Source organism: Vombatus ursinus, unplaced genomic scaffold (assembly GCF_900497805.2).
Source record: "Vombatus ursinus unplaced genomic scaffold, bare-nosed wombat genome assembly UNPS02014837.1, whole genome shotgun sequence".
Taxonomy (NCBI): Eukaryota; Metazoa; Chordata; class Mammalia; order Diprotodontia; family Vombatidae; genus Vombatus; species Vombatus ursinus.
Window position 1 is genome coordinate 262,951 of NW_020954615.1, and position 15,977 is coordinate 278,927.

Below are 15,977 nucleotides of genomic sequence, written 5' to 3' on the forward strand. Positions count from 1 at the left end.
GGTGACAGCCCTGCCCTCCTCTACCACATTTGGAATATTGTTTTCAAGTCCAGGCTAGAAAGGACTTTGATGAGCTAAGCAGTATCCAGAGAGTATAATCAAGGGGATGGCAAAAGGTTTTCAGTTCATGCCATATGAGGATCAGCACAAATCAGTCCTCAGTTGGGGAGGATAGCATGTTGGACTTGAAGTCTGGTAGAACCAAGTTCAAATCCTGCCTCAGGCAAGATACTTAGCCTCTTTTTGCCTCAGTTTCCTCATGTTTATATGTTGTCTCCCCCTTTACCTGGTAAGCTCCTTAAGGGCTGGGATTGTTTTTTTGCCTTCCTATCTCCCCTGCTCAGCATTTTGTTGCCTGGCACTCAGTAGGTGCTTAATAAATGTTGATTGACTTGACTTGAGGCCAAACAAATCAAGTACTCTCTAGCTCTGTGGTCTCGGACAAGTCATTTAATTTCTCAGCCTTAGTATCTTCATCCATAAAACAGAGATGATAATATCACTTATTTCAAAGGTTGTTGTGAAGATCAAATGTGATAATGTTTGTAAAGCACTTTGTAAACTTTAAAGACCAATATATAGATGTGAGCTATTACGCTTAGCCTAAAGAAGAATGAGGTAAAGGGGGAGACGTGACAGGTGTGTCATATAAAAGAGGGTTTAGATTGGTTCTGTTTGGTCCAAAATCAACAAGCATTTATTAATGTGCCAGGTACTGGAGGTAAAAAGAAAGGCAGAAGAGAAAGTCGCTGCCCTCAAGGAACCCACCTAATAGAAGTCAGAAGCAGTGACACAAGGACATTCTCAACGTCTCTCTGAAGAGCTCTGGAATGGACTGTGAGTTGAGGGAGTTCCTGAACACAGTAGGAGCTTCCTTCTTTCCTTCAAGCAGAGACTAGATGATCACTTGTGGAGTATTTCATAGTCAAGATTCTTTTCTAGGCACTAACTAGATGGTTGATGAGGTCTGTTCCAACTACGAAAGTCTGTAATTCTATGCAACAATTAGAGGGAAAATTAGAGGAATGAGAAATTAGACTTGGTCTGATAAGCTAAGAAGGTAGAATCAGAGGCAACGTGTACAGGAAAGCCATTTCCACTCAGTGTATGGAAGAATGGCGTTAGGTGGCGCCATAGTGCATAGGGTAGAAGGCCCAGAGTCAGGAAGACTCCTCTTCCTGAGTTCAAGTCTGACCTCAGACACTTACTAGCTGTGTGATCCTGGTTAAGTCACATAACCCTGTTTGCCTCAGTTTCCTCATCTGTAAAAGGACATGGAGAAGGAAATGGCCAACCACTCCAGTACCTCTGCCAAGAAAACCCCAAATGGGGTCATGAAGAGTCGGACACAACTGAAAATGACTGAACCAACATATGGAAGGATATTCAAATGCCTAGATCTGTCCAACCAAAGAATGAATTGCCTCTGGAGAGAGTGAGCTTCTCATTCCTTGGAAGTGTTCAAGAAAAGACTGAATGAATCATCATAGTAATATTACAAGATTAATAATTATGTTAGTAACATTATCATATATTACAGTATAATACTTGCTCACACTTAAGTAGCACTTTTTAAGGTTTGCAAAATGCTTTACAAACACTGCATTTGAAACTCACAACTTCACGAATTAGGTGTCATTATTACATTTAACTTCACATCTCTGACTATTTGGAAATCAACTCATTCCTTTCAAGGTACAAGTGAAGAAGGCAACTGTCTTTCTTAACCCTGCAGCTTGCAAAGGAAAGACCAGACATCTTTCCTTAAAATAATGTTGCCCCAATTTTATACTTATCTTACAGAGATGTGACTGTAGTCAAGACAGAATATGAAGAACAAGGCAAGAATTGGTGGAAAACTGAGAAGGCTAAATGCCTGGAGCATAGTAAGCCCTTAATAAATTCTCATTGATTGATTTTACAAAAGAGGAAAGCAAGGTTCAGAGATTTAAAGCAACTTACCAAAAAATTTTAAAAAAATTAAATAAAAAAAAATAAAGTGACTTACCTGGGGTCATACAGCAAGTGTCCAAAGTAGAATTTGAACCCTGAGCTTCCTGATTCCAAGTTCAGCCCTTTATGCTCTTAAAGTACTTTTCCTACATTATCTCACCTGGTCATCACAACAATCACAACAGCCCTGTGAGCTAAGTACCATGATTAGTTGCATTTTATAGACAAGGAAATTAGCACGTAATCAAGCATTTCCACTGACTGTCCCCCATGGCTCAAATGTTCTCCCTCCTCTTCTCCCAGGAGGCTTACCCAGCTTCCTTCAAGTCCCAGCTGAAATCCCACCTTTTACAGGAAGCCTTTCCTGATCCCTCTTAAAGTTAGGGTCTTCCCTCTGTCGACTAGCCCCAATTTATTCCCATCTAGAGCTTGATCATAGTTATTTACATGTTGTCTCCCCCATTAGACTATGAACACTTAGTATTGACTTTTACCTTTCTTTGTATCTAGACCTTAGCCCAATGCCTGGAACATAGTAGGCACTTAATATTTATTGACTATGATCAAGGAGGCTTCTTGAATGGGGTGGGAAATCTGACTGGATGATCTCTAAGGTTCCCCCTAACAATAAATGTGGTCTTAGTAACAATTCGTGGTCTTAGAAAAGTTACAACCTCCCTGTATGTTAGCTTAGAAGCTGCAAAGAGGCAGATTTGAACTTGACATAAGGAAAAACTCCTAACAATTTGAGCTGACTCAAAGCTTCCTTGGGGAGATAAGCAGGGGGTTTAGCAGGTTCACCCTCAATGGGAGTCTTTAAGCAAGAGTTGGGTGACCACTTATCAGAAATGATGCCACTTGTGGAGTCCTGTTTACATGTTCTGGGAGAGCTCACCCAGCTCTGAGATTCTGTCATTTGCCTTTCAGCCTTCCCCAGCACCCCACGTTTTAAGATGCTTCTCACCCCTTACATTCCAAGAGCCTAGCATTACATTAATGAACCTTTTGAGAATGTCAGCTTGCCAGAAAGCACATGTGGAGTGACTGCCCTCTGCTGGATAGACATGCCCCATGCTGATGAAAATCCAGGTCAGTGCTTCCCGGACTTCTTTCAAGGAAAGACTCTGAAATGTGAGAGGCTTCATACATACCGATGCAGGGAGCCCAAGGGGATAGAATTTACACCCCTCTGATGTAGGGAAGTAGGAGGAGTTTAGGGAGGCAAAAGAGAGCCAATTTTCATTCAGAAAAATCCTGCCTTGGAGTTGAGGGGAGGAGGAAGCTTTCAGCTCTACAGGAGAAAGTGTTCATTATGGAGATGAAGAGAGAAGGAAGGATTCATGATTTGCCATTAGATCTAACAATTTTGTTTTTTCAGCTCAAATGCAAACTGAGCAGATTCCCCGGAATAAATTCAAAATACTATGTTTTTCAGATAATATTTTATCATAATTAGTATAATTCAATTATTAGTCTATATACAACGATTATTGGTATCTTTCATAAACTAATGAATGACACATCCCTGAACTATAAATATCAACCCCAAAATATCCTTGAGAAGTCAAAAAATAAACTATACTTGAACTGAACCATCATTAATAGATTCAACTATTGCCCACAATTGTCCAGATGTAATATTGATTTAAAGAACAATTCCTTTTAAATGTGTCACTATACAAATTACTCATAATCTCCAAAAACACTGAAAAATTCCTCTGAAAAATACAGAGATCTTGTAGTAGGAGGGGAGGAATCCGGGAATTCCAGATCTCCTACTCAGCCAGGGTAACTCCAAGACGGGTTACACAAGAAGGAGAGGGGACTTGGTGGGGATCCAGCTGCAATGGACTTGAGGGATGCTGGAGGAAAGGTCCAACCACCTCATTTTACACAGAAGTGTAAAGGAGGTCTTGAGGGGGAAGAGGAATCAATGATAAGGCAGCCCTGCAATCCAAACCCAGACCTTCGGATTTCAAAGTCTGTAGTCTGTCCACATGGCAAGCATCCTATGAGGCAGTGTGTGTGAACTAGTCAAACTAGCCTTATGCTTTCTCCCTCCTCATAGGCTAAACATATCTTCCCTCGGGGATTACCTCTCATTTCCTGCATATTCCCATGCGGCCACCTCCATTAGACTGTGAGCAACATGAAGGCAGGGATTGTAGGGGGGTTTGCTTTTCTTTGTATATCCAGTGCTTAGCACAGTGCCTGACGCACAGTAGGTACTTAATATATAGGTGCTCTTTCACTGATTGACTGGTCATTTCCTTCCAGCTCCATTCCCATTTCTCATAAGCTGCCTAAAGAGATGCTTCTGGACTCTGGGATACCGATTCCTCCTTCCGCCTTCCTCCTCGCCTCCTCCTTCTCCCCTCCATCTTCACCCCCCTCTTCCCGGCTCGAGGCGCAGCTGAAGGAATCCGAGGGAGGCCTCGAGGCTCTTCCAGCTCGCGCTCAGAAGGTCAGGGAGTGGAGAGGGAGGCACGTCATCAACTACCTGTCGTTCTACCTGACATAAGCCGGTACACTACCAGACGGGACTGCCGGAGCCTCGGTGGAAACGACGAATGGGTTCAGCCTAGCGCAGGACTCTTAAAGCCAAGCCTCCTACCCTTCCCAAATAGATCCCGTGGGCAGGATGGACAGCCCCAGAGATGGGTCCGAAGCCTTCCTAAACTGATCCTCGGGGGCCTCGGATACCGCGAGTGACTCCAGCCACGACAGCGTTGAATGGGGTTTCGTTCCCTCACTAAGGCCCTCACAATGGACTGAGAAATCTCCGGCCAATTTGGCGCTCCATCGGCGACCCAGCTGGATGTCCGTCTGCCCTCTGTGCTCTGGCCAAAGGCCAGAATGGGTTCGCGTGGGTCAGGAGCCCCCGTCCTCGATCCAGATACAACCACCTGACTCCCCTTTGGGAAGCAAAGACGCAGAACCCTTCTTACCAACAAGGCACACCATGGACCAGGACGACCCCCGGGGCCACCGACAATCTTACAACCGGTAGCTGAGAGGGCAGGGCTAGCTGGTAGGGGTGGAGGGAGCAGGGTGCATGCAGGTGGGATAGGAATGGGAATCCTCCTGGGTAAGATGGGAGCTGGGCAGTGGGTGGCAATATATGAATAGTCAGTCTAGCCCTCCCCTAGCTACACGGACTCTGGCAGCCTGCAGAAGAGAGAGTTCGAGAATGCCTAAGGAGAAGGGAGAGAAAGAGGGGCGTGGTGAGGCTAAGACTAAACTCTGGTCAGGTCTGAGACGGAAACAGAGGCAGAAAAGTGAGAAGGGCTTTGGCTAGGAGGTAGATGGAGCGCTAGCGAGGCGCGGGGTCAGAGGAGGGAGGTGGGACAGGATAGAGAGGGACCAAGAAGTGGGACCAGGAGGGAGGGAAGGAGAGAGGGAGAGAGAGAGAGAGTGAGAGAGAGAGAAGGAGAAGGAGGAGGAGAGAGAGGGAGAGGGAGAGGGGAGAGAGACAGAGCCAGAAAGAGACAGAGAGGGAGAGAGAGAAGTAGGGCCAGGATAGGAGGGGAGAGGGGCTGGGACGAGATGAGAGGTGTTTGAGGCTTCACTTAATAAAAGGAATGTTGGGCTGGACTGGTTTAGACTAGAGAGAGGACTGAGAATGAGGCGACGTGGCCAGAACGATGGGGGAGGCGGGGTTAAGAAGAGGGGAGGGGGCGGGGCCAGGACAAAGGAAATAGTGGGGCCAGGAGGTAGGGGCGTGGTGGGAGGACCCGATAGAAGAAAAGGGTGTGTCCAAGGCGGGGAGGGGCGGAGTTAATGGAGGGGAGGCGTGGCCAAGGATAAAGAGTGGGGAGAGAGCAGTGAGGTTGGGGATGGGGAGTCTGTGAGGCTAGGCGCGGGGCGTGCTCAGAGGTTGGGGAGGTGGCCAGTACCCCAAAGAGGAAGAGGGAAACTGGATGTCTCAGTCTCTATTTCCCCACCTGTAAAATGTGGCTAATACTAGAGTCTCCCTCCCGGATTGTGGAGAGGATCCCATGAGCTAACATCCCTGGAGCTTGATTCTGCGGGCCAGCCGGCAGAGGGGTCGGTGGGATGAGCAGACGCCCACCCGGTCTGAGGCTCATCCCCGCCACCGGCTCGCTCCAACCCCGCTTCTTCCAAGGCCTCCGAGCCAGGCCCCTTGCCCCTTCCCCGCAGGGCATCTTCTCCTCCAGGTTCCGCCCCCGCCCTCCCGCGGTCCCACCTTCTTCCTTACCTTCCCGGGTCTCCTAGCCCCGCCCTTCCTCCCTGCTCCACCGCCCATCTCCCGGCTGGCCTCGCCCACATCCCCCGCCTCGTTCGCCTACAAGTCCTACCCTCTCTCACCTTGTCATCTCCCGACTGGCCTCGCCCACATCCATCCGTCCCTGCTCCCCGCTGACTTGCCCCATCCCCACAGTACTCCAGCCCCCTTCTTCAAGCTCTTGCCCCAAGCTAAGGGCTCCCACACTTCATGCGCTCCTCCGGCTACGTTCCCCCTTTTCATGCACCCCCAGCTACCGTGCCGGCGCGGGGATCCCTTTCCTAAAGAGGGCGTTTGCGCAAAACCAGGAACTGCTGGCAGCCTCCGCGGGCAACCTGGAGTGGCTGCATCACAGCCTGAAGCACCGAAAGGGCATCCGCTCTGACTGCAGGGTGCGCCTCACGGGCACTCGGGGAAGGCGCGGGAAGAGATTCGGCCCCTGGTCCACCGGGGATCCCAGGCTGCGATGGGCAGATAGACGCAGCCTCTACTCTCAGGGAGACCCCGCCTGGTCCACTGAACCAGAGGCTGGCCTGAACACATCGTGCCCACAGTCAAAGCTAGCGAAAGGAGGCCCCAGGGAGAATAGCAGGCCCTGGAGATTAGTCTGGGGCAGTGACTGGGGTGGGAAAACCAAGGAGAAGGAGGATGAGGAGACAGAGTGGGGACCTCGGTTCTAAAGGAGCTAGGGAAGGGGTTAGGCAGGTAAACCGGACATGAGTGGATGGCTATACTCCAGGATGGAGAGAGGGAGGAAGGGAGAGATGTAGCTCAACCATGCCTTTCTTCCTCCCTTCTTCTTGCCCCTCTCTCCTTTCCCTCCACCAGGGCTTCACAGCCCTCCACCTGGCAGCTGAACGTGGCCACCTGGACTGCGTGATAGCGCTGGTGGATCGATACAAGTTCCCGCTGTCGATGACCACGACCAAGGGCTGGACTCCCCTTCACCTGGCCATTAACAAGGAAAAACCAGCCGTGTCCCTTAAGTGTATTCAGTTCCTTCTCGAGAAGGGAGCTCCAGTCAATGTGTGAGTACCAAGGCCCGGCCACTGTCTATCCCTCCAGCACCCTCAGAGACGGCATGGCTAAGTAACAGAAGATCAGTCCAAGTGAGGATCACCTGGGTCTACATCCCACCTTGGACACAGACTGGCCATGTGATCCTGGCAATTCTATGACTAAGAGGGATGGAAAGTTGCAGGTCTGCCTAGTGAAGGATGTCCTGGGCCCTTTGGGCAATCTGGTGAAACCTGTGGACCCCCTTCTCTGAATCATGTCTTTAAATGATTGAAGGAAATGCTAAATTGTAGTTAGGGGCTGGTGAAAATAAAGTTGGAACCCCTATGATGAGCTGGTGATGATGACTTTATACGTCTAATGTCTTCTTGACCTTCACAGTACCCACTGTCTATTTAAGTCTCAAATAGCCAAGGCAATGGTTAGATTATGCCCATTTGACAGATCAGGGAATTGAGGCCAGTAGGGGTGAGATGACTTACCCAGGGTCACACATCAAGTCTTGTGTTCTTTCTGCTATTAATTCCTGATGCCTTTCATCACTCCCACTCCTGGCGTGCTTTTTCTAGCCAGAATCAAAATGGCGTTACCCCTCTGCACCTGGCAGCCTGGGAGGGCATGCTGGACTGCATAAAGGTCCTGGTGAAAGCTGGGGCTGATGTACATGCCCTCGACAGACAGAACCGGAAAAGCATTGACTTATGCAGGGCGTGGAACCACCGAGAATGTGCCCGGTAAGAGCCCCCACCAAAAGGCAGCAGAGAGGGTTTAGAGGGCAGAGACTGGGATGGACGGGGAAGGCATTGGGCCCCTTCCCATGACCCCTCTCCCAACCCCCATCCCACTTCAGATTAGAAGAGCCTCCAGAGTGGGAAATGTGAAGGACAGATGGAATTGGCCAACTCCCTGACCTCAGTTCCTAAAACTCCCACTAAGCTCATTGGGGCAGATTTAGCATTGCCCTCTGACACCAAAAGCCAGGGTTCCTGTTTCCCAATTAGCCCCATTATACAGACAGGTCAGAGGAGTTACCTGCCATAGCTAGTTAATGGGTGATCAGAGACAGATATGAACCAAGGTCTTCTGGCTCCTTCCATACATCTCTGGGAAGGAGAAAATATTCATAAGATCCTAGAATTGGAGCTAGAAAGGGACCTTGGAAGTCAGTGAGGCTAAGCCCCTCATTTTAAAGAGGAGGTAATGGAATCTCAGAGACATCTGAAGACCTGCCTAGAGTTATATGAGTAGTGTTAGAGCCAGGCTTTCCTCAGCCCAAGTCCAATGTTCTATCCACTGCCATGCCAGTCTCGCCTGTCTCTCATTCATTTAATGAATATATTAAATGCCTACTATATGGGCTCCAGTTCTGGGGTTTAGGAAGATACAAAGATCACATAAAATGAGGCTCTTGGTCTGGGTGGCAGCAGGAAAGGGGAGGATGAGATCCACAAAAACATGGTAAATCCCTAAGAAGCACAGAGAAATAAACAGGACTAGAGGGAGAAGGGAGCCAGGATGGCTCAAGGAGGAAGCACCTCTCACCCCACCCAATTCCTAATAATCCTAACAATGCAATAGATCCTTGTGGTCACCAGTGGTCCTTCGTCACCAAGAGTCAAACATGACTGAAACAACTGAACAGCAATGCAAAGGAACGAACCTAATCCTAACTCCATGGCCTAGCAGGTCCCTTTCAGCTATGGTCCCTATAACTGCATTCTGAAGCTGAAGGGCACTGGTTGAGAGTTGAAAGGGGTCCAGGAAGGAGAGGAGAGGCCCATTGGAGACAAACACAGTCAACTTCACCCTTTCTTCTGAGGGTGGATGTCCTCTTCATAGTCTTGGCCTTCCCATACAGTCTTTCTCTGGGAGAGGCTTTTAATTGAATTTTTTTTTTTTTGCTTTTTTTTTGGTGAGGCAATCAGGGTTAAGTGACTTGCCCAGGGTCACACAGCTAGTAAGTGTTAAGTGTCTGAGGCTGCATTTGAACTCAGGTCCTCCTGACTCCAAGGCCAGAGCTCTATTCACTGTGCCACCTAGCTGCCCCCTGGGAGAGGCTTTTGGAGGTCACCTCCTCCCGTCCTGTGCCTCTGAGCAGGACTGTGCTACCCACCCCATTCCCTACCTCATTCAGCTCTCTGCACTCCCACCCTTCAGTGTCCTTCTGTCCTTCTCTTGAGCAAAGTATGTAGAGAAACTTATCCATACAACTGCTGACCCTCACTTAACAACCATATTAAGAGCCCACTGTAAAATGACCTGGAGGAAATTAAATAAAAAGGTAAAATAAAATATGAATGACTAGGGGTAGGGGGTTATAGCTGTTGTTGGCAGTGGTTACAAATGGTTCAGAATCTTGGAGGTCAGAAGGGAATTGATCTGAAGGCTGAGCCTCAAAGAAGGTACAAACAGCACTGACCCCCTGCTTCCTCACCTCTGCCCACCCTAAACCCAGGTTCTTGAAGGATGCTATGTGGAAACAGGACAAGAAAGACTTGGCTGAAGAGATGGGCCAACTGAGCCAGCTTAAAAAGCGATTGCTGGTCATGCAGAATAAATACCTCCTTGAAAAGAAGGTAGCAAGAGGCAGGAAGATGGCAGGAAAGGACCGTCAAATACTCAGCTGGCGAGCTTCTTTGGGAAGGGGACCTGTGGAAGGGCTGGAGGAGGGAGGTCTCAGAGGACCCAGCTCGCTGAATTCCTTTGCCTTCAGACCTGGGGCTCTGAGTTTCTATCCTTCCTTGGTCATGCAAACCCAACTTCAGCCCTTGACATTTTGGGTTCGTTGGTTGGCTTGGTACCTTGGGAAAACTACTGCAAACCTACCTACAGGCCTAACTTCTACCCATTCTTGGGGCCAGTACCAGTTCCCATTCCTTTCTTCTCTTGTCTCTGACACTACTTTTACACTTTATTTCCACGGAAGCTACCAAAAATTTCAGAATAATAGTTGTGAGGAAAGGACCCGTTCCCTAGCACCAGTCCAGTTAACCTTGATGATATGAGGACAAGCTAGGTAGCTCCCCATTCTGGAAGTCTTCAAGAAGCTGGATGACCACAGTCATGATATATGGCCAAAGGGAATCCGTGAAAAGAATGAGCACCTCTTCTCCATGTTATACATCCCTCATTTAACAACTATTGATTGACTCTACACCAGGCACTGTCCTAGGTTCTGAGGACAGAGGCAAACATGAAATAGTCCCTGTCCTGAAGGAACAGCTCTAAGGAGCCTGCCTTTGATGCTTACCTAAATGGCCTTGGATACATCACTTACCCTCCTAGGCCTCAGTTTCCTCACCTGTTAAAGGGGGAAGAGGTGAAGTGTGAATTAGTTGGCCTTTAAGGTCCCTTACAGCTCTAAAACTATGATTCTATTTACATAATAGGCAATAATTGTGAAGTTCTTGATGTACCTGTAAGAAATATGGGTTGAAAATGAATTAGATGGGTCTAGGAGTAGAAGTGAGATTTGCCTGTTGTTGTTCAGTCATATTCAACTCACCCCATTTGGGATTTTCTTGGCAGAGATATTGGAGTGGTTTGCCATTTCCTTCTCCAGCTCCTTTTATGTATAAAAGGAACTGGGCAACTGAGGCAAACAGGGTTAAGTGACTTACCCAAGGTCACATAGCAGGAAGTGTCTGAGGCCAGGTTTGATATTTTCTTGGCAGAAATACCAAAAAAGGGATAAGACCTTTGCTTGGGATGGATGAGACCTTTGCTTGGGGTGTGTATGGGTCAATAACTGACAAGAGAGTTCAAATCCGGTCTCAGACACTTGACACTTACCAACTGTGTGACTCTGGGCAAGTCACTTAACCCTATTGCCCAGCCAAAAAATAAACAAAAAAAAAAAAAAAAACTGACAAGAGAAAGAAGGCAGAGCTCTTCAATTTTTTTTTCTTTTTGTTTGTTTTCTCTGTGAAGGAGAAAGACCTCTGGACTGGAAAGGACAATGGTTAACAGGGAGTTGATGCCTGAGATAAATAGGGAAAGAATAGGAGAGCTCCTAGTTTCCTTTCATGAATTCAAGTCACCTGACCCAGATGAACCACGGCCTTGGGTACTGAAAGAATTGACAGATGTGATGGCTGAGCCCCACCCCCACCCCACCCCCACTCCCGTCAGTAATATTTGAAAGAGCATGGAAAACGGGAGGGGTGCCACAAAGTTGGAGAAGGTCAAATGTCTCTATTTTCAAAAAAGGGAAGAGAAGAGTGTCTGCAAGCTCTAGGCCAGTGAGCTTAATTTTGATTCCGGGGAAAATTCTAGAACAGATCATTAAAGATCTAGAAAGGGAAGCAGGGATACCAAGAGCCAGCAGAGCTTCATCAAGAACAGATCATATCATACTAACCTCATTTCCTTTTTTGACAGGTTTCCTTAAATGGTTGATCAGGGGAATGTTGTAGATAGCGTTTACCTTGGTTTTAGACAAGCTTCTGATCAAGTATCTCTTATTATTCCTGTGAAAAAGATGGAGAGTTGGGGGCTAGACTGTCATACAATCAGATGGCCTCAGAATTGGCTGGATAGTTAATACTCAAGAGTAGTCATCAAAGGTTTGACATCAATGAAGTTAGAGGTCTACAATGCAGTACCCCAGGGATCTGTGGTTGGTTTACCATTATCATCAATGTCTTGGCTAAAGGCATATACGGGATGCTCAGCAAATGTGCAGAGATGCAAAGCTGGGAGGGATAATTGATGACAGAACCCAGATCCAGAAGGTCTTCAAAGGCTAGAACATTGGGCTGAAAGTAATAAGGTGAAACTCAATAGAGATAAACATAAAGTCTTATCCTTGAGTAAAAAAAAAAAATCAGCTTCAAGTACAAAGTGAGGAAACCATGGTTGGAAAGCAGTTTGTCTGAAAAAGATCTGGGGGTTTCAGTGGATTCCCGAGCTTCTGCTTCATATGTGCTTCATGTGAGAGTGCCCCCCAAAGCTAATGGGATTGCAGGCTACATTAAGGGGCAGAGCTTCCAGAAAGAGAGGGATGATAGTCCCACTGTTTTCTGCTCAGACCTCATCTGGAATATTATGGTCATTTGGGTTGTCACAGTTTAAGGATGATTAACTGGATAGAATTTATAGGAGGGCAAGTAGAATGGTGAAGAGCTTGGAAGCCATGTCATATAAGGACCAGTTGGAGGAAATGGAGGTGTCTAGCAAGGAGAAGAAAAGACTGGGGGGAGGGGTGGAACGCAATGGCCACCTTCAAGGGTCTAAAGGAGTGTCATGGCGGAAGGGTTAGACTTGCTTGGCCCCACAGGGCAGAACCTGGAACATTGGAGGAAGATAGAAACAAATTTAGGTTTGGCGGCAGGACAAATGTTTTAACAATTAGCACTATGTATACTGAGGTGGAATGGGCTGCTATAGAGTGATGGGGTCCCCCTCCTTGGAGGTCTTCAGGAAGAGAATGGACTTGCCCGTAGGTTGTAGAGGGAGTTTCTTTGAAGGGACATATGGCTTGGACGAGATGTCTACGAAGCCTTTGCTAATTGCGAGTGCCTGGCTGAGGGGAGGGAGCTCGAATTCTGTGCTGCTGAAATAAGGGGCTGCTGAAAGTGACTCTCAGATGTGGGGAAGCTGGGGTTGGGGGCGGGGGGGGGGGGTGGAGGGTAACCTCTGGCCCGAACGATCATGCATTCCCTCCTGTCGTTCCAGAAAGAGAAGGAGGCCCAGAACCAAGTCGCCTTCACCCAATGGCTCCAAACTAAGCCTCTGCCCAGATTGGCCAAGATTAAGATCCTGGAGCCCGCCGGGGTTACCAAGGAATCCGCCCCGGTTACGAAGAAATCCGCCCAGGTTACGGAACAATCAGCCTCGGTTACTAAGAAATCTGTCCCGGTTTCGAAGGAGCCTCCTCGGGTTACGAAGGAGGCCGCCCACATGAAGAAGTACCCCCAGGTCACAAAGCCGCAGCCCCCGCGGAGGCCTCACCCGCCGTGCAAGCGGCCCCCCGTTTTGATTCTCCCGGCCCGCCAAAGATTACGCCCCTTGAAGAGAACCCAGCCCTCGAACACCGGCGGCCCCTTAACCGTCCTTCCCTCTTTAAGCCCTCGCATTCCGAATCACCAGTCCCGGCCCAGCTCCGGGCCCGCCTCCAGCCCCCGGTCCCCTCGTTCCAGCTCCCATTCCTCTCATGGCCCCTCGCCCCCTCTGACTGCCCGCTCACGGGGCTCCACCCTGCTCAAGTGGGCTGACGGAGTGTCCAGCGCCACGATCTTCCGCCGGTCCCCCAGCCTCCCGCTAAGCCTCCAATACTCCCCGAGGTCTCACCACCGCCACTCTTATACGCTTCTACACACGCCCACACCACAGCGGACACTCTCCGAGTCTCAGCTACGGAACGGTCAGAAGCGCAGGGCTTCTACGTCCCCGGCCCCCAGCCCGCCGATGCGGCCGCTGGCTCTCCTGCACGTCCACTCGGCGGACACCCCCCTAACCCCTCCCCCGGCCCGGCCGTCCTCGTCCTTCCGCTGGACTGCCACATGGAACTCGAGCACCAAGGCCGAGGCACGACCGGTCACCCAGATCGCCTTCCCGCAGGTCGTGCGCCTGGGTGTGCACCCGGACACGACCCCGGAGCCCGACTTGTGCAACTTCCTTAAGTTCTACCCCAACGGCGAGGGCGGGGCGCATATCCAAACTGCCGACGGCCAGTGGATCTTCCCAGTGCCCCGCCTGCCCTTCAAGGTCCTGCTCCGAGAGCTGTGCCCGAGCCGGCGTGCCCAGCGCCTTAGGGTGCCGGAGGGGCTGAGGCGCATCACAGTCCAGGATCTGCCCCGGAGGCGCTACCCCGGGGATCAGCGCTTCTGGACAGATTCCATGGCCATGAGCCTCCGGGACACCTTCGACCCAGCCTTCATCTCCTTGGTGCGAAAGCACCAGGGGCTTCCTCCCCTCTCCCCCACCTCCTCGCCCTCCTCCTCCCTCACCTCTTCAGTTGCTCTCAGACAGTGTTGGGCCTTCCTCTTCTATTCCTTTAATAACCCCCCCTTATAAAGTAAGTTGATTGACTTTTGCTTCTCCTACGTGACTGAGCTTCTATTCACAGTCTAGGGGTATGGAAGGTGTTGGAGTGATGGAGAAGGGGAAAATAGCATCCCCTCCCTAACCTCAGACTTCGGTCCAGACCACCCAGGAACAGGAGACCGGATTTGGGGCACTTGCCTTTGCCTAACAGGATAGGTTGTAAAGACCCTGGATTCTCACTACCCCCACTTTCCACTCCCCCAACCTCCACACACACACCCAGGGGAATGGGTTGGGGACTATTCTGAGGAGAGAAACTTGTCTACAAGGGGTTGGAGAAATCGCTCTGCAGGGCAAACTGAGGTGCCTGAGGCGGCGCAGCAGAGGGCTTGCCAGAGAATCAAAGCCCATCAGGACATCCCACGCCCCAGTCCAGCTCTTTGAGGCCCCCCGCCAGAACCTAGCACCATCAAGTCCCGCTCAATTCCTCCTGCTTCCAGGTTTAAATCTCTCTCCTCTCGGTTTTGGATGGAGATGAGCTAACCAGCACCATCTAGGGTTCCTTAAAGCGCCCCGATGGCACGGTAGAATCCCCTTAGCAGAATGGCCTTGTCCAGCAGCATCTTTCCCAATCACAGCAGCAAGAAACAACCGCTGGAACAGCAGCTGCTTACCTGCAGCAGGTACCGAGTCAGCTGATCCCCAGAGTCTGGGTTCAATGTCCTGCCTCCACCCCTCGAGAATCAGAAAGCATTTTATTCTTGGAGCCAAAGGATTTCTCTCCAAGAATGAAAAGCCCTCTTCCCTGGCTCCCATGACAGCCTTCTTTTGTATCTCTGGGGATCCGTAGTCTGCCAAGTCAAGTTGCTGAGGGTAGTACTGGGTGTGTGTGTGTGTGTCTGTGTGTGTGTGTGTGCGTGTCTGTGTGTGTGTGTGTCACCTGGGCACCATCTCCTCCTCTCTACAAGGAGTCTGAGGAGGACAGCCTCTAGGGTCTCCACTGACAACCTAAGATTCAACGCCAGCCCAAGCTGTCACCTCTGACCTGAGGAACACGATGTCTGTCCTGTACAGTCTTTGACTGATGATCCAGCCTAGCATGCCTCTCCCCCAGTGGTGTGGGAACTCCAGGGCACGGGGATAAGCCCTCCACTCTTAGGCCTGCTGGAATTCCTGCTCAGGTACTGCCTGGGCCAGATGGCCTTTGAGGGCATAGGGGACTCATCTATAGTCAGGACCGGCCCTAGGCACACCTGTTGCAGCCTCCCCTTCCCATACGGCCTCTGAGGTCCCTGCTGGCACAAAAAATGAAGCTGGGAAACTCATTCACACTGATATACTAGGAACTTAATATGGCATGTGCCTCCCTGGGGACTGACATTTTAGAAAAGGCCCAAAGATTAGTACTTAATATTGTTCTTAGGGAATTTCAGGACAGGATGGGCAAAAGCACCCCAAGGGCTCCCCTAACCTGCCCCTTAACTGTCCTCAGGTGCGGCATCAATTCAACCAGTTGTCAGCCAATGACCTCGGGCCTCCTGCCCCACCTCATCCTACCTGGTTCAGATCGATTGTGGCCTGGCCCTGGGCAAAGTCAACCAGCCCCAAGGCTTCTCCCTCACCCGACAAGAAGATCCACCCAGAAATTGCAGGTGCTGGGTCCGTTCAAGATTCATCTTTTCCCCCGAGAAGTAGGCGTTGTCTCAGCTCAAAATGCTGCCCCTTCCCCAGGGACAAGTTTCTGTTGTTTGCTTCTGGTACATCTCTCCAAGCC

General features: G+C 49.8%; 1 protein-coding gene across 1 annotated transcript; it reads left to right on the forward strand.

The window, feature by feature from the left end:
* Positions 1–4,283: 4,283 nt before the first annotated feature.
* On the forward strand, positions 4,284–14,233 carry ANKRD53 (ankyrin repeat domain 53). Its single transcript, XM_027839957.1, has 6 exons — positions 4,284–4,959; positions 6,453–6,591; positions 7,028–7,227; positions 7,786–7,950; positions 9,672–9,996; positions 12,893–14,233. The coding sequence occupies exons 1-6, from the start codon at positions 4,772–4,774 to the stop codon at positions 14,231–14,233; spliced, it is 2,358 nt and encodes a 785-aa protein (XP_027695758.1). The 5' UTR covers positions 4,284–4,771.
* Positions 14,234–15,977: the final 1,744 nt, after the last annotated feature.